The 27,965-nt window shown below is 48.3% G+C and overlaps 10 protein-coding genes across 10 annotated transcripts; 1 reads left to right on the forward strand and 9 right to left on the reverse strand.

Annotated features, from left to right (window-relative positions):
• Positions 1 to 98: 98 nt before the first annotated feature.
• Positions 99 to 563, reverse strand: AO090103000111 (uncharacterized protein; the record flags this gene model as incomplete). The annotated part of the gene is made up of 1 exon (XM_023233441.1): positions 99 to 563. The coding sequence occupies one exon, from the start codon at positions 561 to 563 to the stop codon at positions 99 to 101; it is 465 nt and encodes a 154-aa protein (XP_023093814.1).
• A 504-nt stretch (positions 564 to 1,067) lies between these two features.
• Positions 1,068 to 1,930, reverse strand: AO090103000110 (uncharacterized protein; the record flags this gene model as incomplete). The annotated part of the gene is made up of 3 exons (XM_023233442.1): positions 1,068 to 1,075; positions 1,118 to 1,831; positions 1,888 to 1,930. The coding sequence occupies 3 exons, from the start codon at positions 1,928 to 1,930 to the stop codon at positions 1,068 to 1,070; spliced, it is 765 nt and encodes a 254-aa protein (XP_023093813.1).
• Positions 1,931 to 2,857: 927 nt separating this feature from the next.
• AO090103000109 (glycoside hydrolase family 76 protein) lies at positions 2,858 to 4,435 on the reverse strand (the record flags this gene model as incomplete). Its single annotated transcript, XM_001826661.1, has 4 exons — positions 2,858 to 3,436; positions 3,525 to 3,974; positions 4,025 to 4,269; positions 4,339 to 4,435. The coding sequence occupies 4 exons, from the start codon at positions 4,433 to 4,435 to the stop codon at positions 2,858 to 2,860; spliced, it is 1,371 nt and encodes a 456-aa protein (XP_001826713.1).
• A 5,149-nt stretch (positions 4,436 to 9,584) lies between these two features.
• Positions 9,585 to 10,335, reverse strand: AO090103000108 (TNT domain-containing protein; the record flags this gene model as incomplete). Its single annotated transcript, XM_001826660.3, has 2 exons — positions 9,585 to 10,193; positions 10,255 to 10,335. The coding sequence occupies 2 exons, from the start codon at positions 10,333 to 10,335 to the stop codon at positions 9,585 to 9,587; spliced, it is 690 nt and encodes a 229-aa protein (XP_001826712.1).
• A 2,032-nt stretch (positions 10,336 to 12,367) lies between these two features.
• AO090103000107 (N-acyl homoserine lactonase family protein) lies at positions 12,368 to 13,398 on the reverse strand (the record flags this gene model as incomplete). Its single annotated transcript, XM_001826659.3, has 4 exons — positions 12,368 to 12,725; positions 12,787 to 13,040; positions 13,092 to 13,239; positions 13,292 to 13,398. 4 exons carry the CDS (start codon positions 13,396 to 13,398, stop codon positions 12,368 to 12,370), a joined length of 867 nt encoding a protein of 288 aa, XP_001826711.1.
• Positions 13,399 to 14,728: 1,330 nt separating this feature from the next.
• Positions 14,729 to 15,352, reverse strand: AO090103000106 (uncharacterized protein; the record flags this gene model as incomplete). Its single annotated transcript, XM_023233444.1, has 2 exons — positions 14,729 to 15,182; positions 15,330 to 15,352. 2 exons carry the CDS (start codon positions 15,350 to 15,352, stop codon positions 14,729 to 14,731), a joined length of 477 nt encoding a protein of 158 aa, XP_023093812.1.
• Positions 15,353 to 15,791: 439 nt separating this feature from the next.
• Positions 15,792 to 17,048, reverse strand: AO090103000105 (alcohol dehydrogenase family protein; the record flags this gene model as incomplete). Its single annotated transcript, XM_001826657.3, has 5 exons — positions 15,792 to 15,849; positions 15,897 to 15,941; positions 15,991 to 16,042; positions 16,091 to 16,869; positions 16,921 to 17,048. The coding sequence occupies 5 exons, from the start codon at positions 17,046 to 17,048 to the stop codon at positions 15,792 to 15,794; spliced, it is 1,062 nt and encodes a 353-aa protein (XP_001826709.1).
• A 1,614-nt stretch (positions 17,049 to 18,662) lies between these two features.
• Positions 18,663 to 19,581, forward strand: AO090103000104 (acyl-CoA dehydrogenase family protein; the record flags this gene model as incomplete). Its single annotated transcript, XM_023233445.1, has 3 exons — positions 18,663 to 18,682; positions 18,776 to 19,383; positions 19,451 to 19,581. 3 exons carry the CDS (start codon positions 18,663 to 18,665, stop codon positions 19,579 to 19,581), a joined length of 759 nt encoding a protein of 252 aa, XP_023093811.1.
• Positions 19,582 to 23,399: 3,818 nt separating this feature from the next.
• On the reverse strand, positions 23,400 to 24,338 carry AO090103000101 (DUF3632 domain-containing protein; the record flags this gene model as incomplete). Its single annotated transcript, XM_001826655.1, has 1 exon — positions 23,400 to 24,338. One exon carries the CDS (start codon positions 24,336 to 24,338, stop codon positions 23,400 to 23,402), a length of 939 nt encoding a protein of 312 aa, XP_001826707.1.
• A 1,674-nt stretch (positions 24,339 to 26,012) lies between these two features.
• Positions 26,013 to 27,892, reverse strand: AO090103000099 (uncharacterized protein; the record flags this gene model as incomplete). Its single annotated transcript, XM_023233446.1, has 5 exons — positions 26,013 to 26,847; positions 26,904 to 27,032; positions 27,094 to 27,441; positions 27,492 to 27,589; positions 27,641 to 27,892. The coding sequence occupies 5 exons, from the start codon at positions 27,890 to 27,892 to the stop codon at positions 26,013 to 26,015; spliced, it is 1,662 nt and encodes a 553-aa protein (XP_023093810.1).
• Between the last annotated feature and the right edge of the window lie 73 nt (positions 27,893 to 27,965).

Below are 27,965 nucleotides of genomic sequence, written 5' to 3' on the forward strand. Positions count from 1 at the left end.
AGTCATCGTGAAACCTCGTAAGCCGAATCGGCATAGATAGATTTGCGAGTTGCACAGGGTAAACAAACATAACAACGTGGTCATTTTGAAAAGTTGCTTCAGACTTGGTAGGAAAGATCATACTCCTCAATGAGAACGTCTGCACATGTGGCTCCCACAAGATAAGCTGTCACCTGCGTGTGGCTGTTCGGCAGGACAGGTACCACACTCATGTCTGCCACTCGTAGTCCCTCCAGATTCCGGACTCGGAATGAGCGGTCCACAGCTGCGTCTGGATCATCTGGTCTCTCCATCTTCACAGTCCCAGTCATGTGCCAGGTTGAACTGACAAATTGCCTCCAGAATTCAAGGATAGCCTCGTCACTGTCCCCCTGTGGTCGAATCAGGTCCCCTATGGTATCCTTAGAAAAGGATGGGTGGGCACTTAGTTTCAGAAGATCACGGTAGCTCTCAATAGCAACACGGCGATCATAGGGATGTGACAGAAACCTAGGGTTGAATAAAAGAGGCACCGTCGGGTCGGCAGACTGCAGTGTCACTTCACCCCGGCTCTGCGGGTTCATTAAAAAGGCCACAAGACATACATAACTAAAGTCCTCTGAAACTCCTGGAATGAGCATGTGGAACGGGAAGTGCGAGACTAATTCATAATGTGGAACCGTCTCGCCATTGAGAAATTCCTGTTCAGCCCGGGGAAGCTGCTTGAACTCAAAAGAGTCCACGACCGAGGGGGATTTCAACCAGCCACCCACGCACTGGCAACCAAAAATGGACCACGACCCGGTCCCATCGATCCTCCAGGTCTCCAGAGCTTCCTGTGATGCGGTTGGCTCTCCGTAGAACGAATGTCGGTCGTTGCTTTCTTTGCTTCGTCTGAATGCAAGTGGAACATGGCAGTGATCCTTCAGGTTCTGGCCGATAGCAGAAAGGTCACAGATTATAGGGATCCCATGCTTAGCCAACTGTGATGCGGGTCCAATACCGGAAAGCATCAACAGCTTCGGTGTGTCAAGGCTACCTGCACAGAGAATGACCTCTTTGGAGGCGAAATTTGTAGAATAACAAGGTTAGTCCACTGTCGAATAATGAGAATAAACTGCGACCATGGGATACCTACAGCGAGCCCCGGCAGCTTCAACACCAATGACACGCTTCCCTTCGAGCACCAGTCTCTCTACTGAGCACTCGGTAATAGTAGTGAGATTATTGCTACTATTTTGGAGCAAAGTAATTGCAGTCGTTCGTCGCCCTTGGTAGCAAGAATTGATCACGGGTCCTATGCCTAATGGATTACCGCTGTTAAGGTCCCGGGTGATCGGAAAGCCTGCATCACGAAAGATATCCAACATAGGCACAATATCCCGCTCCCATAGTTTGGCATAGCCTACCTTGAGTGGTCCGTGTTGGCCGTGGTCATCGCGTCGCGGAGAGACGTAGTCACCGTAACTGGCCTCAGCGTCCTCTGTCTGGAATGACTCGAGAGCTTTGAATCGCGCTTGCATATGTACCCAATCAAAGCGAGGATCGTCGACGAGGTCCGCCCAGCGATCGTAGTCTCCGCGACATCCAACAGTCCAAAAGCCAAAGCTTATCGCAGTACTGCCTCCCAAACCCCGTCCCCGACTGTAATCGAGTTGGCGGCCATTGCAATATTCCTGCGACACCGTGGTGTAGCCCCAATTCATCCCCGGCTGCTGTAGTGTGGTCCATCTCTGCCCGTCGACCATGAGGTCTTCTGAGTCATTGTGTTTTCCAGCTTCTAATAGGAGGACCCTGGGTTTCTCCGAACAGGATGCCAGTCGTGAGGCAATGGTACATCCTGCAGGACCGCCTGTGAGGAGGTTAGAGTGAGCCCCTCAACGCAACTTGCAGACTCTGCGAACTAACCTCCAACAATAATAAAATCAAACTCCTTAGTATTGTTAGCCATTGTTTTCAGAAATTGGTCTCCCAAATGGGCCTCGTGCTCTAGGCCAATGTTAAGTGGGAGATGCCCACCCAGTGAAAATTGTACGTTTGACAGCTGACAGCTCAGTACAACGAATTAGCCTAGGAGCCGAACCACTCTGATGGAGTTGAGGATGAAGAGATGGCGAAGAATCTTGAGAACTATGACATCAACATCTAAATAATCATAGGAGAAAACGCCACTACTCTGGATTGAGTTTGATTTAATTTGGCACATTATCGCATCCGGCAGCTGCAAGTAAGCTCAGCTATCGGTTTCTGAGAATGATTCGGATGTTACTAATCTCCTTTTCGAGCAATTTATGCTGGATTTGACGAGTCAAGATCCTGGGGCGCGACTCAAGGCACGTCAAGGCTTTGGCGCATCCGTGGTTGGGGGATGCTGGAACAGTCAGCGAGTATGGTTGAATTTGTGGACCATGTCCCCACGTAACAAATAATTGGTTTATCCATATGGTAGATTGTCATGACCTTTGAGACTCCTTGACATGGGAGTTAATTGCTATTTTCTCATTTGGATTGACGTATGGCACGTGCTGGGCCAGAGGGATTGGCTCAACACAAATGCCGAAGCCAAGACTGCCAAGGTGGTCCACAGTGGGACTGTTGATGCTCAGGGAAATCCTTTCCTCTCTTGTTGTGCAGTGATCGTCAGACGATCTATGTCATAGAGCTGTGGCTGGATTGTTAGGATCTTACAGTGTAGGCTGTGACATTCATCGGAAACATGGCAGAAATCTCTCACGATGATTCTATCAATAGCAGGCTTCCTATTTACAATGCCTCACCGTCTTCATCGGGGCTAAAAACAAATATATCCAAGCGCTTATATAATACACAGAGAAGATGATCATGTTGGAAATGCAAGTCAAAGAAGTGAACCCAAAGCTCAGGTTCCAAGTACCATAAAGGCTATCAAACCACCCCATATCCCAACAAATGCAATGGTGACAATACTAGCTCCCGCTTTGTCGCCGGTTGTGATCGACTTTAATTGGCTCTTATCAGAGCTGCTGTCATCGCCGCTCCCTGCGTTTGGATTACTGGTACTGTTTCCGCCTGTCGTCGAGGTCAAGGGGCCGCTCCCTTTCTTTTCCGTGACCAAGACCGAACTCAGCACGTCGGTGGCGCTGATCTGCTCTTCCATACCAACCCAGCCATCCCACTTCGATTCGTGCCAGCGCACTCCACATGTGTTGTTGCTCATCCCGCTGCACGACGCGGCGGCCCCTTGCGCGGATGCTTGCAACTTGGGCAGAATTTCGTCATAGGTTGATGGGACCAGCAAGGCAACAAAGGCAAGCCACCCCGATACAAGACCCTTGAACAGGATTTCATTGTCATTGCAAACCTCGTTTGGCTCACAGAGAACCTCGGACATGATGTAATTAAAGTCTTGCGGGAAAAATGTGTTCAGTGTAACCCCCAGAAGGCCGTCAACAGCTGTCTTCCAAGTCTCCTTCTCGGTCTGAAATAAAGTGATTAGCTTTGGGAGGCGAAGGAGCAACCACGACACTGCCCGCAACTAAAGAAATAGGCCTGGTATGAGCACTTACCATGTTATACATGTACGCCGCACCAATTAAGTATGTGCCATAATTGTACGACCATTGGTTGTTCCCCTGGGATTTACACCCACCTTCTATATCGGTGGAGTCGGCAACATTCCACGTCTGATTATTTAGCAGTGGCGAGGACGCACTCCAATCCCAAACCTTTTCCGCCCACTCGGTATAGGTCTGGTTGTTGGTATACCGAGCGAGACGCGCTGCCAGCTGGAACAATAAACCGTTCGAAATTGAATTCTTCATGGCGTAGCCAGCTTGGTACGGGAAGATCTGCCAACGCAGGCCACCACCACAATTGCTGCTATCCCACCGAGCCACTTGTGTGTTGAAAACCCCCTGTGCGAGGGACAGCCAGGAGTATCCGTCGTCGACGTCGGGGAAGCCGATCTCGGCAGCTGTCATGGCGGCAATCCCCCAAAAGCCTTGGTCATCGTTACCCTGGACCACAGGTCAGAAAGGCTCGATTGGATGAAGTTGACTTTCCATACCAAGTAGCTACTATAATTGGCTGGCATGTAGTCTCCGTTGCCAGCCTGCCACTCCATACCCTGACTAACTTCCGCATTGTAGGTGGTATCGCCGGTATAATGCCAATAATAAAGCAAGCTCAAGAACAAAGCACTGCCTTCCCACCACTTGTCTGGAAATGCCCCTGGAATCTGACCCGTCTCATTGCCGGAGTACCATAACATTGAACCGTAGGCGGTCTGACTGGCTGCACTTTTAATGGAGTCTGTGATAGACAAGGGGGTTATCCGTTAGTATTCCGCACACGGTCTTTCGTAATCTGGTAGCGACGCACCTGCATCATTGATGTCAATGCTCAGCGCCTCAACGACACGACCAATCCCTGCGAGGCAAACAATGGCCCCAAGAAGCCCACCGCGGGGCATACGCATTTTCGAATAACGTCCAAGTACGTAGTGCGATAATGAGCCGGCTGACCTAGAATCTGGGGAGATGCGAGGATGTCGTCGTCCGGTGGGCTCTAGGTGGGAAATGTTTGGAAAACGGGCCGGAGCAAACAGTCGGCAACATCGGCACCTTTCTTTTATTAGCTACCACCACCCAGGCCCGGGCTGCTGCGAATAAACCTCAGTGGAAGACTGCAGCATTCCCCCTAATAATCCAGCAGCATGATTAGTGGGATTGCGTGTCGGTCCAAACCCTAGAGAGTATGGTTCAAATCGTACGGAGCAATCACCGGTAGTGAAGAGCACCAGGCACCGGCGAAAGTCATCTCTCATACGTATGCAGTGGAGCCGACGGAGCCAATCTTCTCGCTTCTCCGCGGTAGTGGCCAACCAAGCTTTTTTGCCAGGAGACGCGGCGCGAAATCAAGACTCAGAAGCGGATCATTAAAACTCTCTGTATCAGCCAGTCCAGAAGACATAGGCTCAAGATAGAACGGTTGGTTCATGGCTCGTGACATGCCAAGGGCCTTTTGTTCGAATCCAAGATGACAAGAAAACAATTTGAGCATTTGGTGTTCCACCTCACGTGACAGGAGCCCCTGAGTGATCAAATCGCGCAGCCTGGGGCATCTCCATTTGCATCCCCACTTCGGCAAACTAGAGTTGAATAGCCACCAGATGATTCTGCATAGTTGCTATCGTAGACCAATCCCAGGGTACCATAAAAACGAAGATGGATGGAATAACTAATTCATCACAACTGTCTAACAGTTGGGGGCCTGAAACATTGATACCTATGCCACAAAAATCCTGATTAGAGTTAACCGTATGTTTAAAAACATCCGTCGGGAGTTTCTGAGAAAAACGGATAAACGTACCACGGGAGACCAGATCAACCAAACCCGATACTCGCTTCTGGTGTCCACATCCGGCTTAAATCCGAGCATAACGCCGAACGGATATCTTTACTCAAAATATATAATCTCGATGTGCTGTCATGCCATGAATCTTGCATAGAACAACATATCATTCATTCAACAAGACTCACCACGTCTGAGTACTTCTTATGGAGCTTTCTCGGCGAAGAGGTAATGGTGAAGTCCAGATCTATTAACAGCAGCCCATAAGTATGAGCAGGGCGAGTATATTGATCTAGTCAATTTTAAATATTTTGACGGCGAGTCGATATCTGTATCATACAACTTCCCGCTTCCCACCCTTAGGGAAACTCCTTGGTCACTACTCGTATCTTTGTGTCGGTATCACCAAACGTCTCGTTGCTTGCAGCAGACGACTTGTCCAGCTGTTAACTGACTCATCCTAAATTACCCGCCTAAATGACTGCGCGACCTTTGGTTTCATATCCCAACGCAGGCCGTTACGGATATATCTGGACAAGGTACTTGATGACGTTTTTGTGCCCATACTCCAGCGCCCATGATAGGGGCGTTCGTCCTATTTTGTCGCTCTTAGCCACATCTGCTCCCCCTTCAACTTACAGCTGTACAGCCTGAATATTGCCCGCTCGTACCACCCAAACTAAAGGCGTTCGTCCCGTAGTATCTGGGTGGTCAACTTCATTTCCGGGTTGGCGAAGCAATAGCCTAGTGAGGGCAGTAGATCCGCGCTCTGCAGCTAGAGACAAGGCTGTTCGGTGATAAGAGTCAAATTTATTAACATTCACGCCGTACGGTAGCAGAACCGCGATTGTATTTGAGTACCCCTTCATAGCAGCAAGCAGCAAAGAAGTTTTACCGCGACGATCTTCAGGTCAGGACACGCACCCTTCTCGAGAAGCCTTAGGACAACCTCTGCGTGTCCATTTCTTGCGGCCCCCGCCAGAGGTGTTCGCCCTTCAATATCAGTGTTCTTTATATTGGCACCTCTTTCCAAGAGCATGTTGACAACAAATTCGTGACCGCACAGGGGAGCGTAAAATAACACACTGCGGAGGTTGTTGTCACATGCTTGAAAGTTACCATTATGTCTCAAAAAAATGTCAACAATTCCGGTGTATCCAGAACATGCCGCATGTATTAGCGGAGTATGGCGTGATGGATTTTGAACTTTGGTTGTTGCACTGTACTGAAAAGACCTGCAGACAAGATCCAAATGTCCGCTTGTGCTAGTCTGTATCAGCAATGGTGGATACCGAGGATATAAAATATCGAGGTGCTCTTCGATTTTGGCTCCGTGCTCTAGTAGAAGAGATGTCACTGTGCTAGTGTGGTTCGTGACGGCCCATGTCAGCGGGCTACAGCTCTCGGAGTGTTTTGTATTCACGTTGATATCACTTCTCTGCAGAGTCAGTGCTACAATTGACACCCATCCATGTTGTACGGCTAGCAAGAGTGGAGTGCAGCCCTGCTTATCTGGCAGATTCAATGCTCTGCTCTTGTGCAGCAACCTCTCAATGGCATGAATATTATGAACATCCATAGCTTGATAAAGCGCTATCCTTCCTGTCCGGTCAATTTGATCGCATTTCTTGTAAGCGATCAGTAATCGATAAAAGGCTTCCGTATTCTGACTTTGGATGGCCACGATCAATGGCGTCACACCTTGTAGATTCGAATAATCTATCGAACTGGCCCACCTTAGTAGCAAGTGAACTATCTGCAAATTGCCAATCTGTGTAGCAATAAATAATGCCGTTCGACCCTCATAATCCCTCTCGTCTACGACCGATATCTTGTTGAACATCATCATGAAAACCTGGGTACTTCCAGAGCAAATAGCAGCCATTAATGGTGTGCGGCCATTAGGGTCCCTTACCGACTCTAGATCCATCCCTGCATTCAGTAGGCGTTTCACAACTTGTCGTGCCTCGTCTGGCAGTCCTACTAAAAGACGTCGGATGACGACAAGGAAGGGCAGTCCAGCGCACCTTTTCTGGGTCAGGAACATGACGACGTTTTGGTTTCCCCACACAGCGAGGAGAAAAGGTGTTCGACCGTAATTATCCTGGCATGGGACTAACGCACCAGCATCGACGATAGTTTTGAGGAGGCTTAGCGGCCTGTCAGGGTAGGCAGTTTTCACATGTAGTTGTAACGACGGGAAGCTATATAGGTCTGACCAGGGCATTCTGCATCGTTGATTCAGAATTATTTCACCTTTTAGTCTTGTGGAATATCGGGCCCTGACGATCTCTCTTACAGTAGTGGAGTCCTCCCAGTCGCTGATTTCACATTGACGTTGGCACCGTGAGCTATTAAGATCTTCGCGCAGTCAGGTGTAGTGTGTGAAGCGGCAAGATGCATTGGGGGGGGGGGGTTCCATTATGGTCACAAAGTTTAGGGTCTGCGCCTACCCTCAGCAGAAGCTTCATGAAATGGTGTTTCTTTTGGTTAGTGGCGAAATACAAGGGTGTTCTTCCATCGTCATTTTGACGGTTAACCTCGAGGTTCAGTTCGATGAGAACAGCAAAAAGCGCCGCGTATCCGCAGTTGGCCATATAGTGGAGCAACGTAGACCCTCTTTCACCTGTGACCTGGACATTGAACCCCTGCTGGATTAGCAGCATTGAGATTGTCGAGTCGATGGCTGTAGGGTCTTCGACATCGTTGACAGTACCCGCTAGCATCTCTGCCGAGTCTGCAAGCATTCTCGGTCTATAAACATCAGTTTTAGCTTCGATAGGCATCTGAACAATACGAGCATGGCGCGCAGCTGTAGCGTATATTAGTGCCGAAGAGTTTCTTTTCGTAAAATCCATTTGGCGGAGATGTAGGGTCGGGTTAACCCCCACGCGCAAAAGAAAGTGGACTACTTCCTCATGACCAGCTGAGGCCGCCCTTTCTAGGGCAGAATATACTAACCCATCTAAAGGAGCTTTTGGTCGCGCAAACTTCAAGAATTCCGTAATGGTATCCAGACGACCATGCTGCGCTGCCAGTCAAGGAGCCTTCCGCTATTGCTGGGGAGTTTATCTTCTGCACGACGATATAGAATAGCTTGAAGACTTTTCTACAGTTGTAATGAGGTCCAAGCGAGAATCCCAACATCTTCTGTATCAAGGTAGTCCACAAGTTATGAAACAATCCAATGGGGAGGGTACGTAGAATATTTTGGAGGGGAAACAGTGTACATGGTGATAGATGTGAAGTTGGTTTCATGCAGTTGAAAATAGATTCATGAACTTTCATATGCATGTATATGTAGGTAAGAATGGTGAGGGTGGGTAGTGGCTGGTGAATAGTAACATCGCCTTAACATTCACTCGCTTGTTAACAAAGAGAGAAAAAAGTGTTTTAGACCGTAGCCCCTGACGAAAAGCATAGGTCCCTGAATCTACCTGCACAGCGTTTGCATAAGGCGTACTAAACATACGTTCACGTACTATGTCCATGTGGCCTTACTGGAAGCCTGATTAGTTTTGGAACGGCATGAATAGGAATAGAGCTATCTTACCGACGAAGGTTGAGTATCTGTTGCCTAAAAAGGTACATCTCATCGAGGGTCCCATGTTAGCTGGATGTAATGCGGGTTATCAGTTGGCTTTTTATCACTGTATTGGGGACTTGAATGACAAACTTAACTTGGTGGGAACCGGCGACTGGGTTTGTTATGCTCGTTACCTAGATAACGCGAAGAGTCACATATTGAGGGCCGGTACCCTCCATGAGGGGGGATGTTTCTCCCAGTAGTGATGTCTGCTAGGCATATGGATTCGGATAAACAACTAAAATCACATGATACCTCTCGTGACAACACATATAGGTAATCACTTTGAGTGACACGTGCTGACCACATCGCTACTCATCCCAAGGAAAGCAAAGCGTACCCAACGTCACCTCCCCGAGTGCATCAACTTTCTTCATATTCCTCCTCGAATTCCTCTGCACCTCTTCATTCTCATGTCGAATATTTCAACGGTCGCGTCGCCGAGATTGCATCCAGGTCATTAATAACAATCAAAGATCGGAGCGGTAACACGAGTCAGGTCTTTCCAATATACGATTTGATACGACAGGAAATCCAATATTTCCAATCCCGAGGGTCGGTTAATCTTACTCGGACACAAAATGGGCATAATGCTACTAGATCTGGGCTATAGCCGCAGCAGTCGCGCCAAGGTTCAGAGCATGAAGTCCTTATCATTATGTTATTCTGAAACTCATAAACAGCGACTTTATTTCAAGTCGTCGCGCGGGACCTCACATGAGCACTGCTTCTTATCAACAAGCTCGATAACTCCCTGGTCTTCCAACAGTTTCAAGCCACCCTCGTAGTAGAACTGCAAGCCATAACCTGGTTGCCCAAAGAAAGGTGCGATTGGCCCACCCGTGACGTTGAAGCTCTCGACGACCCTCCATACCCAGTAGTTGTATTCTGGACTGTTGGGATACTTGTTCAAGTTGCTTGGCGGAATGGATCTCCAGGCGAAAGGAGTTCCCCTTGGCGCCAAGTAGCCTCCATACTGAGTTCCGAACCGATCGAGTTCCATTCCTTCCTCCAGGGTGTATTCGGTCGTAACCGGCACACCAACCGAGTCCAACAGCGCGCCGTCCTGCTCAGGATAATCGTATTGCTTGCCACTAGGAGCAAATTCTAGGAGGAAGTCCTTTGGGCAGTAAGACCCGAGAGGGCTGTATCCCTTGAACATTTCAGACCATTCGGGGTCATCCGCCGCCGTGAGGACCTTCGGTCCCAGGAATTTGTTATTGCAGAGGGCATCGGGTGTGTTTGTGCTAGGAACGCCTTTGCAAGGACTTCTACCGCATCGTCTGCCAAGGGAAGCCTATCAAGTCAACATGTTAGCCGTAAAAGCGATACAACGACGTGATTTATGGTGGGATTACCTCGACTGTTTGTACAGAATCTTCAAATGGCAATGATAATGCCCCAAGTGGGAGCAGGAGTAGTGCTAGCGATGCATGCATTTTGTTCAAATTGGCGTATCCACAAGAACTGCTGTCGGAGGACGTTCAAAACAATGAGAAAACGAAGGGAGTCCTCAGGTCTGGCGGTGGGAACCGGATGGATTTATAACCCACGATTATTCGAGTTCAGCCAACATCTCACCCCTAGTGGGACTGCGTATCGTGTGAGCTGTTTCATGCAAGGCAAGGACTCGCATGGACCATAACGCTCTTTCCGACTGTCTCCTCACACGAGTTCTGATGCCAGCCTTGTAGCGGAAGGTCATTGTATGAGACCATACGCGACTATGGGTCTCTGGTCGTGTCGGTCCATGCGACTCCTCCAATCAACATTCTCATATATCCGAAGCAGAGTTCGGTGCACGAACACGATGAGCAGCTTAGAATCAATAGTTTCTGCAGCCAAGACTACTGATCAGCGAACCGCCAAGGAAAAAGCTCCGGTCCAGCCTTGCCAACCAATTCGTAAGACGTGTCGACACAGTCGGCTTTGTAATCAAAGTGCTAATTCGGCTTCGACAGGAAGAGCGTCTTGCGATAAGCGGTAAACACGTTTGCCTGGTCGCCTTGTTGCAATGTCAACATTTGCTCTCTTAATCGAGATCAAGGAAACCTGACGATCACCAGGGTCTTCCCGAACAATCTCAAAGTGGATCCCCTAAGCTCGGGGTTGAGGTCTCCACAGTTCAGCTGTCCCTAGCTTTGCTTTTTCTGGGCTCGTTTACCTTCAGTTCCCGCCTGACAGTGGAGATGCCAATCCAATATTTTGTCGATTATTACTCACACCGCTTGAAAATCTGCAGATTTTGTGTCAGTCCATCTGTCGGTACCCCTTTTCGGCTGGTACTTGTTTACATTCTGCTGAAGCTGGTATTTGGACAGTTCGACCTTTCTGTCTCTTCGATGTATCCAATTCCTATTCCTGATTTCAATAAGGTTACAGCTGAAAATTAGACTTTCCGAGAAGGTCAAAGTGCATCTTTCGTGGTTCCATACAAGCAACCTACTCGAATTGTCCGGGATAATCCAACGGAGTCCTGCGGCATTCATTGCCGAGTACGGAGTACTATAATCATAGACAACGCGACTACTGACACTAAAAAGAGAAGTTCTTTCAAAGAGGGAACCCACATTACTGGAAAGAAAAGACGATCCCCCTGCCTACGGAGTACAGATACGATATCCCGACGGATCTCAAATCTCCTTATATCCGTAAGCAAGGACTACCTAGGAATACAACCTATATACCCCACATTCTCTCAATTTATCAATCTATCTTCAGACATTTGCAAAATGTCAAGATGCAGGTACAAGATGTTTTGTTACACTTGATAGATAATTGGTGGAGTAACTCCGTGGATCGGCGTACTTCCCAGGTGCTGTCACGAAAGCTATACAGTAGCAGCCCACCCATGAGATTCCGCGATCGGTGTGGGAACTTTCTATCGCGATATCGGAACATATCTGCTCTTCTTTTATATGCTCACTGACCATATGTTGATCGTTATTAGGCCCTTTCGCCAGGTAATCTTGTTTTCACAAATCCTGATACCTCTGCGGAGTACATAAATAAATCATCTCCTAAGCGAGATTTGCTATGGAAATGATCTGCACGATCAACATGGTTAAGAAGAATTGGCTATATGAAGGCGCTAGGCCTATGCGAGGGCAATACTTAACAGTACCTATAGACAGTGGACACAGAGCATAGATTAATCAGTACGGTTTCTTCGTATGTTCTCACCGATAGCCACTTAGATTCGCTTGCTTTTTCATGGAAAAATCCACTTTCCCCAGTGCAAATGGATATATTCTTATGCCTGATAGAAAATCCTGACACACCCTCTTAAAGAGGTATATACATTTAACAAAGTCTATTCGAATATTGTTGCAAGATCTCTCTACAGACTACATGACCTGTGAGAGAAACAAACGATGCTGCAGAATCACACTATAATACGCGTCTTGAGGGCACGGATGCTATACACTAACAACCCTTCACATTTTCCAAGTACCAGACACAAAGACAACGTCACTGGTAAAATGGCTTCTGCTGAATCAACGCGGTCCCGACTTCAAGATCATGACCAAAGATAAGAGTAGCTGAGTATAGCCTCTGCAACCGCCGAATAAAATTCGTACTATCCATCCAGCTCTTGTGATCACGTAGCAGCCACCCCTGCGCATGATTCTTCTCGTAGTTCTCCCGCACATGGAATTGATCCGTGGTCCAGATGAATGTTCCATCCTGGGGTAAGTTGACCTGCATGATACACAGGCCTGGCGTATGCCCCGGGCAGAGATGCAGAGTTATTCCCGTGCACAGATCTAATTGCGAGTCGTTGAAGGTTTGCCAGTTCAGGGATCCGTCTAGAGGGAGATAGTCCGGCCTGGGAGCTGTCAATATATTGAGGTGTATGAGGTAAGGTAAATAATGGCTGAATAACATACAGGTAGGAACCTTCTTCTGCCTTCGTCCCTGCTCCCCAGCATGCATGCTTGAACTCTTCCTCGTGTACGTAAATCGGAACATCAGTGTTGAGAAAGTGTTCCAGACCGCCTGCGTGGTCGAGATGTAAATGTCCCATGATTACTGCTTTGACGTCTTTAATATCGTACCCGGCTGCTTTGATGGCAGCTGGAAGACGGTGTTCGGGCTCATAACGTGTGCGAGGGAAGACGTCGGCATTTGCAGGATTCCATTTCTATTTTTAATCCTTAGCAGCTTTCCAAGATCTGTCGCAAGTTGTGCATACAATCTCAATATCTTCCGCACATCCCGTCTCGAACAGAATCAGCCCCATTTCCGGATGATCAATGAGACCCGCAAGAACCATCAAGTCTCGCCATTTCCGGGGCCGTTGGGGATTGCTGGCAGTGGCCGAGCCCCCTGCCGTGAACAGCCTGATTCTAACATTAGCCTCCGTTTAGTCTGGAGGGATTTGCGTGTTCTTACCATCCCTCCTCACAGCTGAGTGACCCTAAATCCAGAAGATGCATTTTTGTTCCCTCCGGACAGGTATAGGCGGGGATGGCCGCTTTGGCCAGTTGCCTAGAATTCATCACAGGAATTTACTTATGCTGTATCTGTGCAAACGTGTTGTTGAAATTAGTGCGTATGTAGCTTGTTGTCTATTTAACAGCTTCCTCGGTGCGGGGTAAGTGTCGCTCAATTGCCACAATATTGCGTTGTTCGAGGCTGAGTGGAGTCGTATTTCACATCCCCCGCCGTGATTATGTATGTAACCTTGTTATCTCCCATTAACTGGTACCTATACGATACACAGCTGCAGGCACTGCCTTACGACTAAATGCGTTCCACTTGCCGGAAACAGATCCCAAGTCATGTGGTCCTGTGTTAGGAACTCGCTGATATCTCGTCTATGTGAATTTGTCAATTTTTATGTCAGCAAGTATTCTGTGCGAAATATGCACAACTTGAACAGTTTTATGATAGCGATACTAATTTCGGCTTAAAATGATGCCTGAGCAAAAATAGTAAAATACTGTTGGTCCGTGGACATTGGGAGACGGACAGCAAAAACACTGGGATGGCCTTTACCTTTACGCCAAATGTCCTGACCAGCTCAGAGTTTGGAGCCGAACGTAGAGGCCAGTGGGTCATATCCTGTATAATAAAAGATAGCCTCGACCTCTCTTCTCCGGACCCCTACATTGCCCCCATCAAATATAGGCAGGCACGCGGCATCATTGAGTAGCACCCCATAATGAAATTTCGCTTGGTATGCTTGAACACCAACAGCATTCATCCCCTCAATAACACATTGCACCGCATTTTCGGAGCAAAATATCTTGGCTAGGTGCGCAGTTTCGGCCGCCTCAGGCAGTCTTCCCACAGAAGAACAAGCCTATCAAGTCAATGCTCTACCAGCTTCACAACGCATTTTCATCTTGATCAACAAATCAGCAACACTTTGCTTGTTGATGATAGACTCTGTGTCATTTCTCGTGTCCGACTTGGCAAACCGAAGTGTCATCTCAAAGCAACGCCTCATCAATGCGACGGCTATTGCTCCAACTAATCCCGCAGAAGCAGTCAAAGCCGCTTCAATGGCTTCTGCTCCGGCGCCGGGCATGGCGATGATTTCTTTGGCCACGAAGTTTCGGAATCGAATATGGGAACCAGACACAGCGCGGTGACCGATCGTTTCGGGGTGAAATAGAACGCCATACGCATCCGGGGGATCAGCTGCAACATCTTCTCTCGTCACAAGGAGGATCATTGTTTGCCCTTGGGCATCTGTCGTGCGTATTGAGCATCTTCACACCCACAGGTAATGCACTGGATGTCAGCACCGCGATCGTCCCATCCTCAACCTTCCTAGCAACAGTCTTCAACCCCGTCGTACCATAATTACCCGTCCCGCCCAGCTCAGAATGTACCAAGCTTGCCAACGGTACCCCCCTTTCCGTCAGTAAACGGACTCAAATATCTTTTTGTCTGCGCATCTGTCCCCCCAATAAGCAGCGGGGATAGACCAAGTCCGGTCGCCAGGATAGTCAACGCCACGTTGGCGTCAGCACTATACAGTTCCTCGGTTAAGAGTGCCATGTCGACGAGGCCGTATCCCAGACCATTGTATTCAGCTGGCACCTGTGCTTGAATTAACCCCGCCTTGATGAGATCTTCGTAGAGGGGTCTGATAGCAGAGAACCTCGCTTGAGGAGTCAGTAGATTCGTATACACGGTGTGGGCAGTTTCGAGATGCTTTGTAGCGAAAGAGTGCGCATGTTCTCGGACTCTGGTCTGCGTGTCAGACAATTCGAAGTCGATCATTTTGAACAATTGTTTTGTGGGCTGTTGATTTGGTTGGATACGATATGGGCTGTCAGAAGTAAGAGTTGATCTTGAAAAAGATCCGTAAGAAAGTGTCCGTCGGAATTTCCACTGGAGAAGTGGCATCGGGGCATTTATAGCTGCATGAACAGCTACTAGTATGTAGGAATCGGAACGTGTTCCGTTGGCGCCTTACTGTTTGTGGAGAATCTTAATCATCGCGGCGTGCATAGAATACTTGGCAGGGGGAAAGGTTGATACATATAATAGACATGGAGATTGTTATTCGAGGAAGGGGAATAGAGATGATATAAGCTGGTGCTATTTTTTTTCTATGGAAGTAATACTAGTAATTTCCATGACTGTCAGTCAATAAAATAAAAACGACTTCAAATCTCACCCAGTCATTCTCCCTCAGCTTCCCCGTCTTCCATATAACCACCACATTTACAACCGCCTTCATTACTTTAGATGTCCACTCTCGGTATTATCCGTTACACTATCCGTATTACTGGACAGAAGACTTGGTCAATTGTTAAGTTCCTTGCGCTAATATAGTAATCATTTTGTAAACATAAGCAGGATATCTTCCTTCGCATATTGGCCATTAAGCCAAACAACGTTGCCCATAGCCGTCTAGGGCTTGACTTTCTGAGATCTACTTGCCCGCTTCAAATATGATCTTCTGCGATTTCATCTGGTTGAAATCGTCATACCTAGAATGTGTCAGTAGAACCTCTTCTACCATGGATCTGAGACCTACGCCTGAATCGCCTGCGACAGAGGCCGAATATCGCCAACCATAAAGCTGCAAGAATGTTAGCCATATCACCATTCAAGCGAAGACAAGACCTTACCCCAAAGAGTCTTGTTTCCGAATCAGAAACTCCAAAGCATCCTCAAAGATACCTAATCACCGGTTAACATAAAGCCCACATCCAAGGGGCATATACATACTGCGAACAGGACACCGTCCCATTTGAATCTGCAAATTCTTTCCGTACGCCTCATTACCAGTCCAAGGAATCTCCCCATTATGCACACCAATGCTCGAGATGCGGCCCCAGGGCCTCAAGTTGTCAAACGCCATACGCAAAGCATCACTATGCCCAACGACTTCAATCGCCACATCCGCTCCACGACCCTCAGTAAGATCCTTGACGCGCTGCTTCAGACCCTCAGCGTCAGTCTGAAAATTCCACGGCTCAGCCCCTAAGCTCTTCGCCAACTCCAACCGTGACGGAACACTATCAACAGCAATCAAATGCTTTGGCCGATAATCTAGCGCACTGATCAACGCACAAAGCCCGACAGGCCCACAACCAAATAACAAGACCGTGCTTTCTTCAATCGTCGCCCGATCCATACCCTTGAAAGCATTCCTGGCCGCGAAGAAACCCGTCGGCAGGATATCCGCCATCAGGACGAGTTTCTTCTCATCCACGGCCGCGGGAGCCGCAACGAGGGTTGCATCCGCGGACGGCACGCGCGCGTAATCAGCCTGTCCGCCATCCAGCATCACAGAGCCGTACAGCTTGCCTTTTGCACAGCGTGAAGAGCATTTCCGGGCACAGTAGAAACATTCACCGCAGTTGACGGTGAACGGGGAGACGACAAGGTCGCCGACTTTGAAGCCGCGGACCGCGGAGCCGACTTCGACAATTTCACCGGTGAATTCATGGCCCATGATGAATCCCGTGCCGGATGGCTGGTGTCCGCGGAAGACATGGAGTTCACTGTTGTTATCGTAAACTTTGATCCACTAGATAAGGACAAGGTTAGCTTACCTGCCGCATAGCGCCGTATAGCGTACTTTGACGATGACATCGGTGGGTTCTTCAATTTGCGGGACGGGTCGCTGCTCTAGAGTGACCTTGAGAGGACCTTGGAAGACTACAGCCTGCATGGTGGACATTTTGTGGTTTATTGTGTGGGACTGGAGATGTGGTGGTGGGAGTTGGGAGTCCAATGTGAGAAGAACTACTTACTCCTCTCGAGTCTCGATCACCCCGCCTGAGGGGCACAACAGCCTCGGCTGTGACGTCCGCATGTTCACTCTGTCACGACTGTTTGCTTTCAGTGTTTATTTAAAAATAGGTTTCATATGGGTCAGGGAATATTGTATTGGTGGACTATTGTCTTATTTATTGTCCAGACTTCGATTCTTCATTTACATAGTACCTACAACATAGTATGTACTGTAGTTTAGCTTTGACGCCAACTTAATCTCTCTCTCTTTAGTTTTATTTAGATATATATGTATCTCTCTTTTTCCTTTTCTTTTCTTTGCTCATTTGCATTAGTATTAATACTTACTACATAATCCCAATATTCAATATCGAGGCAAAATAAATCATAAGATCAATTACACACCCGACAATCTAATCTAACCTAGATCAACGTTAAAAATATACACAAACTAAGTCAACCCACTACTAAAACATATGTACCTGATACACAATTCCTATGCTCAACTTTAATTCTCTCCAACACAAATTATATAAAAATGTACTAAAGAACAGGTTCAAAATAGAACCAAATTCACAACTAGATCTTAACCAAACAATCCCCAATCGTTCGGACCGGGGTAGCTCTCCGATCCACAACATGTGATTGGCCAACGGCCCGTCGCCTCGGCATTAAGCAGTATCATGCGGGGACCTCGATCCGAACGGGGATATATAGAGTGCCATTATTATATCAAAACTAATTCCACTTCCAACTGAACTTGATCTAAACTATCTCACGCTCAACTCCTTATAACAAAACACCCAAGTAGAACAAAAGAGAAAGCGAAGGAAAAGAAAAGAGGAGGAAAAATGTCCCCAACCAATTCCCCAAACCCCATCCCCTTCTCCGAACCCCCCTACCTTCGCAACCTCCCAAGCCCCTACTACACAGAAGGTCACCTGCGCTTCCAAAAAGCCTGCCGCGCATTTCTGTGGGAGAACCTCATCTCGCACGCCGCAGAATGGGAGAAGGAAGGACATGTCCCCGAACATGTCTTCGAGACTTTCTGCAAGCATAATATGTTGCTGCCGAATCTGCCCGCGCCATTGCCGGTCGATTGGTTGAAGAGATTGGGGATTCATGATATTCTGGGTGTTAGGGTTGAGGATTGGGATTATCTGTATACGGGAATTTATTGTGATGAGGTTTGTTCTCTTTCTTCCCTTCTTTTCTTTCTTTTTGATTGTTTTATGTTACTTTATGTGAGGAGGATATACTTTCTTCCTCTACAAGGAACATTAAACTACCTATTCTATGAATATAATAAATACTGACAAATAATAGATGGCCCGCTCCGGCCTCGCAGGCCCCGGCACCAGTCTAAGCGCCGGCTTCGCGTTCGGAATCCCCCCGGTCCTCAAATACGCGAGTCGGGAACTGCAAGAGCGCGTATTGCCTGACATGCTCACCGGCCGAAAACGCACCTGTATAGCCATTACCGAGCCCGAGGCGGGTAGTGATGTGGCTAATATTACGACCACGGCGACTAAGTCTGCTGATGGGAAGTTTTATATTATCAATGGGGCGAAGAAGTGGTATGTTTCTTTTCCTTTCTTTCCTGTTCTTTGGCTTTTCTGGGTTTGATGGATTTGGGGTTTGCAGTTTGGAAAACAGGGGTTAACTAAGAAATAGGATCACAAACGGAATCTGGTCCGACTACACCACAATGGCGGTGCGGACCGGCGGACCCGGCGCCTCAGGCCTGTCCGTGATGGTCGTGCCATTGAAGGGCTACCCGGGCGTGACAATGCGCCGAATCCACGTCTCAGGCACAAAAACCGCCGGAACAACCTACATCGAGCTCGACGACGTCAAAGTGCCCGTTGGAAACCTCATCGGCCGCGAAGGCGATGGCATGCGTACCATCATGACGAACTTCAACCATGAGCGTCTGACCATCGCTGTGCAATGCACGCGTCAAGCCCGTGTGGCGCTGTCCTCGGCCTTCGGGTACTGCTTGAAGAGGGAGGCGTTTGGGAAGACGTTGATGGATCAGCCGGTTGTCAGACATCGGTTGGCGAAGGCGGGGGCGGAGTTGGAGACGGTGTCGGCGTGGATTGAGCAGATTCTGTACCAGCTGTGTAAGTTGGAGAAGGTGGAGGCGGATCGGTTGCTAGGTGGTGTTACGGCGTTGGCGAAGGCGAAGGCGGCCATGGTGTTGAATGAGTGTGCGCAGTGTGCGGTTTTGCTGTTTGGTGGTGCTGGCTTGACGCAGAGCGGGCAGGGGGAGATTGTTGAAGGTATGTTCTTTCTCTTCGTTTTCGCATGGCTAGGGGTTGGTTGAGGGCGATCGACTGACTTGTATAGCTATTATGAGGGATGTCCCTGTCTCCAGGATCCCGGGTGGTTCGGAGGATGTTCTGCTGGATTTGTTGGTGAGGCAGCTTGTGAAGATTTACCAGACGCAGGAGAAGAAGTTGGGCCAGGCGAAGATTTGAGATACTTGGATGACTTTGTATCAGCTATGTTTATATTACTTGGTATTGTTTCGGGTTATACATACAGAGATCGAAGCCAGAAGCAAGATGACAGTAGACAATTGGAGTAGATGCACTATATTCGCTTTATGTATGTCATATGCGAGACCTAGTAATGACATATTATGAATTGTCTACGGCGCGCTTGAATATAAGCCGTGTTCGTCACAGCGCTTACCACACATCGGGGATAATAGCTCAACGGCGATGATCGACAGGAAGGTTGTGAATGCAGCACTCCATCGGTTTGCACAATCTCGAAGCATCATCCTGATAGTGAAGAGCAACGCATCGCGCAATGAGATAGAAATTGACGAGTCGAGTCATCCTGCTCTTGGCCGAGTCCATGGTGCGAATCTACAATACCATGGAAAATACCACGATATGAGGGAGAAGCAGAATGCGACAGCCGAAACCAGCTTCCAACATAGATAGACAAAGGCGCGATGGGCTGGCTATCGCGCTTCAAATAGAGCGATTTGCGTGTCCTCTCGACCGAGTGCAGCGATACCGATGAGAACCTGCCGGGCCGCATCGTCGAGAATCTGTAACCGATGTTTGACCGAGAGGCGCACTGGATTCGTCTGCATTCAACACTATCCCGTATTTGACCCGTCGCCGTGACCCATGCCCTTCAACGAGTACCTCTTGTAATACATAGCGCGTCCACCGGTACCAAATTCTGGTCGAAAGGATTGTGATCGGCTGAGACAAGGACGAAGAAGGCAGTTGCAATAGCGAAGACAGGATTTCGAAAGGATCGCGAACTGTGCTGACCACTGTTTCATCAAACGGAAGGGATCTGCGATTAGTCATGCCAGAGAAAAGGACCCAGTCGAAAGTCACATGATCAATATATTGGTAACATGGAAATGTATAGGTAAATAAAGAAAGCTGCAGAGCATTAAGAAGGTAAACATCAAACCATCACGTCGAAAATATTCGCGTAAGAAAACAAAAGAATGACAATTAAAAACCAGATTCCATCGCTAACACCCACAACACAAGCACTCGACACACTCAATACAGCATTCGCAGGTCTCCTCACACAGGAAACAACAGCACATGGCCATCAAACTGTCGCCGTCAGCTTTTCTTTCTTTATCTTCACGGATACCGGTCGATCATCCTTACCAGGCGGTCAGACAACCACGGTCCTTCTTCTCCTCCTGGGGTGGGGGTTGCTGGTACTGCATGGGCTGGGGAGGAGGATATTGGCCGCCCGGGGGAGGGTAGCTATGCGATGTGTTAGCGGTGTCGCCAAATAACAAAAACAGATGAAACGGCAATGAGAAAATTAGGAGAACCAAATACTTACTATCCCTGGGGAGGAGGTGGCTGCTGGTAAGGCTGCTGGTAGGACATATTGTATCTAGGGAGGGAACGACGGTGGTATCACGTAGGGAGACGGAGGCAACGGAGGTCAAACTAACGTAAATAAAAAGAAAGAGAGAGAGAGTATGGGGAAAAGCAACGGGTCAGGAGGTTTTAAGTCTTAAGTAACAGTAAACTTATAAGGCCCGGGGAGCAGACAAACAGGCAGAACTAATAGCGGTGATTTCAGCCCTGCTGGTAGACGCATCGGTTCTCTTGGCCCTGCAATTGACGCCTGGGGTCCACCTCCGCCAGCACGATTGGGTCTGGCGATGGACTTTTCATTGACAACTAAATTATTGGGTGGATTGGCAGTCCCCCTTGTACGACGGAGCCTTGGCTCTGACCCTTTGTTACTCAGTACGTCAAGTATCATCTTGTCAGGGAATGCTGGCGCCTAGCCGTTGCACTTGCAATGTGGACCGCGAACCATGGGCAACAACGCATCGACTTCTTGTTCATCGGTGAGGCCCTGGTGTGGCTGAGATGGGAATGACTAGTTACTCCGTACATACTACTTACTTACAGTACTTACATCCTCAACATACCATGAAGATTGCCAAGCGCTACTTATTGGCCACTAGAACAACCCGAGCAGCCCCTTAAGGCTGGGACTCCACTGCCAAGGCCCAATCATTGTCAGCAACGACCCAACTGATCTCCACTGCCCCTGAGTCATGATTGGATCAGAATGGTGTTGCCTAATGACAGTTTCATTCGCTTTCTCTTCCCCCGTTATGAATGAATGAACACACCGTCATTAACATAACTTGCACTACTGTAGTCCATTCGTTTCATGAGGTGTGGCTGGAGTCAACCGACAGTGTTCTAGGCGAAAGTGCACATGCCATCCATCCCTATCGATGGCGCAGGACTTTCCTTTTCGGGTATCACGGCGCTAATCTAATGAACAGGATCTCACTATCCACATCTATTAATATATTTGGTAGTGCAGGGTTCATGCCTGGTGCGACACCCCAATTCAGTCGGAGCGTGAGACTGTCCGTGTAAGACATATAAACGAGGGAATTATTCCCCGCCAATGGTGCGTTGGTCCAGGAAAGGTCCAGAGAAGATACGTAGTCGTATATAAAGTAATGAATATCAGACTATCAATAGTAGTCCTCTTGTATTGGTTCAAGACCGATACATCACGTGCCTGTCAAGCCACCCATGTTGGGGCCAATCGGATGGAACCGATCATCAATTCCGCTCACGGGACATTCAATCATTGATGTTGTGGTATTCGCGTTTCACTTTGAAAACAGCAGTATAATCATGTGCAGAACAGGACATATGTCCCAAAACTTGTCCCGAGGTGAATGAATACAAGGCATCCCTGATGTCGCTCGGTATGTGTTCTCATGCTGATCACATTATAAACCAATCAGATGCGCCAGACGCACGCAATGCTCCCAACCTGAGAATGTGATCTACGGCGTACAGCTTCGCCAATGTACCTTAAGGTTTATTGTCAATAGCCCTGGCTTCGTAAGAGGTATTTCCGAAACCTAAATGCGAGAGAAGGACGTTTCCTCAGGACTGTCCAGTTGGTCATATACCAGTAAAGCTGGGGATGTAGCGGTAATCATATAATATACCGGCCCCTGGCAAATGTCCATGGTTCCCAATGTTGGAACTCGTAAGGGATATATTCCATACCTTGTCTTCTTTGTGGCGTCATTGGGGCCACTGAGCACTGGCCGGGCAATCCCTTGCTCACAATGCGGGGATATTCTTTATCAATTGAACCGGGCACCTTGCCACGTGCAAGTGGTCCTGCTAAACCTCCAGCACGGGCTCGAACCCGATGAACAAAGCCGGGCACCAATGGAGTCTACATCAGTATCAGATAAGCAATGGGGCTGCTATTGATTCTCTGGCTCTGTGTCACGCCAAGCCAGGTATCCACTGAGCCAAGGGATATATACGCCGCTCATATTGCGTCGTGGAATGTATGCAGAGGACTTCCTTAAGAGATACTACTTAACTGAGAGGAGACAGTTATCAATATAGATATCTGTTAACTACCTCGTCTAACCCAAACAGTTTAAGTGGTAGTCGTACGAAGCAGTTGGAGAACGACTCAAGAGTATGAGTCATGAGCATATATCAAGAAGTAGTAAGAAAAAGAATTGATGAGAGACAAACGCCCGGTGAAGTAAACCAGTGGACACATTGTATTACGACAGAAAAACAGTAGAACCTCAATAACGGGAATGACAGTCAGTGCCACCAGTAAATCAGCGTTTGCATAGATCACGTGAATATAGAAAGAAGTCATGGAAAGGCGCTCGCAACTTAATTCTCCTCGGCCCAATCCATGTCAATCTCAATATCCTGAGGTTCCACACTTTGCCTTCCTCGTGTGATCATCTCCGCATCAAGAGCCTCAAAGATCCTAGTTAGAAATATTTCTCGCCAGGGAGCTCAATACCTATCCTCGTCCCTCTGAACATCGCCTCTTCAAAGCAAGCCCGGGCTAGCTTGGCGATCTGTTCGTTTCCACAATGATGAAAGTGTTTGTAGCGTCTCCTCCAGAACACCCATCTGGGAATGCTGAAGCCGCTGCACGGAAACTCGGATTTGGGGACAAGGTCTCCCGGTGCAGTTGAAGCTTGGACGCTATCACCCGTAGACGGAGGAGGGTAGTCATGGTTTGTCGCTGTGAACATCGCAAGCTTGAAGCTGTTGTACTTCAACCACGCATGACATGCGGGCAGAAGCTCAACAACGGGGACACAAGCATTGGTTGCATTCCCCTCTCCCTCGACCCGGATCAAGGGCCTCTCCGTTTCAAATGTCTCCTTGAACAACCACAGTGCACAACAACTAAGCTCAGAAGGATAAACTCCAACAGCACACAGTCTAGCCGTAAGCGCTGCCAGACCCTCCCGCTGCGCTGCCGTATATCCCATGGACTCCTTCATCCAAGCATCCTGAAACTCCTGAACAAGGTAAGGGATATCAACCCACAAACGCTGTCCATTGGGCAAGATCACCTGTTCCGGCTCCTCATCGGCAGAGGCGCCTTTTTTCTTGCGCGTGACGGTCCCCCACTCTCGAACCTCTAGGATCAATGTAATAAGTCGGTCATGTTCAGCGCTGTCAGCAGGGTGTCTTTTTGCTACGTGGATGAGCTCGTCCCATAGGTCGTGCAATCCCTCTTCAACAAATGGAAGGTCCCAATTATGCTCAATGTATTCCTGAGTGAAGTTGAGTATTCTCCACTTGAAGTCTTGCCAGGTTTCCTGGGGACCCGCGGGGTCGTATGCGAACTCCTGGCGTTTTTGTTCTCGGGTGAGAACTCGTACCCTGCAGCTTCCACTGGGGCAATCGGCCATATTGTGAAATTGTATCGTGATGGCGCAGATGAAAGGGATAAGATCGTAAGGCTGGGAAGAGGGATGGTGACAGTAGTGAGGTCAGTGATTGTCACTGGAGGACGTAAAAGAAAATACAAGCTGGATGCCTAACCCTGTACACTTTCTAGTAACCAATTATAGGCAATTTAGTGTATTACATGTGAGGGACTTTCCCGTTCTCATTCTGAATGGAGGTTAGTACGTATAAAGGCACTGTTTTGTGCAAGGCATTGGGATATACATTCTTTCTTTAGCGTGCGGGGGTGAGAAAGATGACAAATTATACTCAGTACATATTGATAGACTGTCTAACAATTTCAGGTTTGAAAGATAAATCTTTTGACTCAAACTCTAGGGTTACGATAGAACGGACATCCAACGTGCTGGTGTTATAGTGATAATACCTTTATTAAAACGGGTTGGCTGGTGCGACTCGATCACCACTTTCTACCCCTTATCCTATCCTATCTTATTCTTAATTTGTGGCAGGCCCAGTCCTGGTAACCATCACAAGAGAAACTAATAGAGTGGAATATTTCAGAAGAGTGAAACAGACTAATTGCTTTCAGTTATCCTCTTCTCCGATCAGTTAAATGATATGTTGGGATGCTACATACAGAACGCTCATGCGCCAGCCCCATTCATAATACTACCCCGAAGACAGGAAGATGCCACTGGATGCAATATCGTTGCACCGACATTGTGAATTGAATATAACCTCACAGCCATGCATACGTACGGTCACAGTGTTGGTGTAAAAACGCATTCAATTCTCATCTAATGGGGTATAAATATGATGAACACGCCCTCCAAAATCTTACATCCTCTTTAAACTGAAACCTCGAAGCTCTTATTCTTTGATCTATCTGACTAAATCATAAATTTCTTGAGTCTCCCAGACTAAACACCATCCTCTCACCCCCAAGTATGAAGCTCATCCCGAACATTATCCTCTTTGCCGCCCTGGTTGGGACCCTTCTTGCCACTGCCATCCCGGAACCCAACGAAGCTGTGCAAAACGTCAATGAAGATTCGGAATATATTGGAGGGACCGTTAGAAAGGTGAGAGAGAATAAGCATAGACGGCTTCCACTCTATGAACTAACAAGGATGTCCACTCAGCCATGTTCAGGCACATGCAGTGTGAATGAGTGCCACTGTACTTTCCCTGTTGGACCCTGCTATTGTCACGATAAGGACATTGGAAAGTCGTGTACTTGCCTTTAGTAGCATCTGTCTGGTTGTTCATAATTCGCGATGTCACCTGTCCACAAGCTGAGGGTTGAGAGAAGAGGGACATGCGTGGTTTGTTCGTTGTATGTCATTGAGTTTGTGTGATTTGCCTACCAAGCTGATATTGGACACTCAATGCAATGTTTTTTATCTTCACTGTAAGTGTCAAAAATTGGGCTTTCTAGAGTACCATGATAAGGACTGCATAAACTGAGCGATGCAATTTATGAATGATATTCTCTCTGGAATCAACCAGTAGCACATAACTTTTGCTAGTGCTTATAGTCTGCACCTACATACACAGAATGAGTCACCTGACCCCATGACCACGGATTGGAATCACACAAATGAATGTTTCTTCCCCACTCGAGCCTCCTACACTAGAGCCTCTCGTGTCTCAGCAAAGTCGCACCAAGACTCCTATGACCGGAGTGGTGCAGCCGGTAATTGAGCCCCGGTAGCCTCCGCACGACCTTGAAGCTCAATCTCATTGATGGCTAAGAGGTCTTCTTCCTCCCAACCCTCACGCTCGTCCTTGACTAGTCTTACAAAGCAAACATCTAGGATCAACGCCACCGCACTGATCGTAACACCGAAATACAGCGCCGCCCGATATCCCGTGATCTGGTTGTGGAAACGACGAGCGACTTGGACCTCAATGGTCGATGCAAACCCGAGACCCAAACTGTTACCGTACAGATTCAGCGTTCCAATAATAGAACCAGCGATACCCTGCTGGTGTCTTCGGACGGAATTACTCGCAATAATCTGCCCCGCTGTGTAGACAAAGTCAGGACAGAACGAGAAAAGAACTACAGATGGAAAGATCTGGGCCCAGTATGATTGCTGCAGAGGAACGGTGGCCATCAGGGCATTGGAAACTAGAATTGTGACTGTGCCAATGGCCAGGATCCACTGCGCCGCGAGACGAGGGATTAGCCAGGCAGCAAGGGATGCTGCGGCCGTTGCACAGACGACAAAAGGGGTCCACCCGACAGCGAAATGCAGAGGCGACCAATGCCACACTTCCTGTAACCAGAGCACCTGGTACCAGATTAGTGTACCCACTGCCATATAATTCAGGAGGATGACTAGCAGCAGGGTCAGGAAGGATGGCGCCTTGAAGATCTCGAGTGGCATGATTGGTTGCGCAGCGAATCTTTTTTCCCACACTAGAAAACTAACGAAGAGTATCAATGATATTGGAAGGAGGGCGATTTCATAAGGGGTTGACCACCCCACACTGGGTGCCTGGCTGTGAGAGTAAATCAGCTCGCCATCCGCATCTTGCCTTGCTCGGGGTTCGCCTACTTCCACACAAAGTTAAAGAGGATCAAGGAACTGGTGCCTAAAGCGGAGCCGATCCAATCTATCTTTCCGGAGCGGTCGACCGGCGGTTCGTATGGAGCTAGAGCCCATAGAGCGACGAAGGTCACCGCGCTGAGACAAGCTCTATGACCTGTGAGCATCAAGATTTTCCTATCTCCGTTGTGCAACGTACATGAACACGAAGAACCACTTCCAATCCGTATTTTCTAGGAAGGCGCCCAAGAGTATCGCCCCACAGTAGCCTCCCAATGGTGCCGATGCTGCAAAGAAACCCAAGCTCAAATTTCGGAGGCGACCCGGTGGGTTCGTGGAGGATATCATTGCTACAGCGTTTGGCATAATGAAAGCACCTCCAACACCAGCAAGGGCACGCATTGTGACAAACGCAAAGAAATTGTTGCAGAAGGCACCAACCAGAACGCAAAGACTAAGCCATGCTCCGCCGATCAGGAGCAATTTCCGGTGTCCAAAAACATCTCCCAAGCGACCGCTCATCAAAACAAAGGTTCCTTGTGTGAGTCTATACGCGATCAGCCCCTACTTTCTTCGGTGAAGCAGGATGGGGCTCACGCATAGCTGGCTCCAATCCAGGAAGCATATGTTCCCTCAACACCCATTGCACTAGTTAATGTGCTGCCACCAGCTATTCCAGCAAAGTTCACTGTCATCTGGTGCCGTTAACTCTATTCCATCTCTACCAGGGTTGGATTAGGACGTACCTGGACGAGGTTCGCCAGAATGAGTAGCACAGTGACTGTTAACCTTCGGGCCTGCGTGGTACCATGTGAAGGCACACGCTCGAAAACTGGCTGGCCAGTTTCTGGCGGCTGGTTGCCATTGAGTGTAATCTGCCGACTCTCTGCCTGTTGTCCAGGACCTTCAGAATAGGAACTGGGCGGGGAGGCGAGGGCGGGCGCAGAAACCCGTTTTTCCGGCTGGATCTCGCAATGAAGAGCTTGTATCAGCGACATGGCGGCTCGTCAAGATCCTACTGTAAACCGACTATTGCAGCAAGGGGCTTCATAAGCAGCAGGACATAGAAGT

This window comes from Aspergillus oryzae, chromosome 8 (genome assembly GCF_000184455.2).
Source record: "Aspergillus oryzae RIB40 DNA, chromosome 8".
Classification (NCBI taxonomy): Eukaryota; Fungi; Ascomycota; class Eurotiomycetes; order Eurotiales; family Aspergillaceae; genus Aspergillus; species Aspergillus oryzae.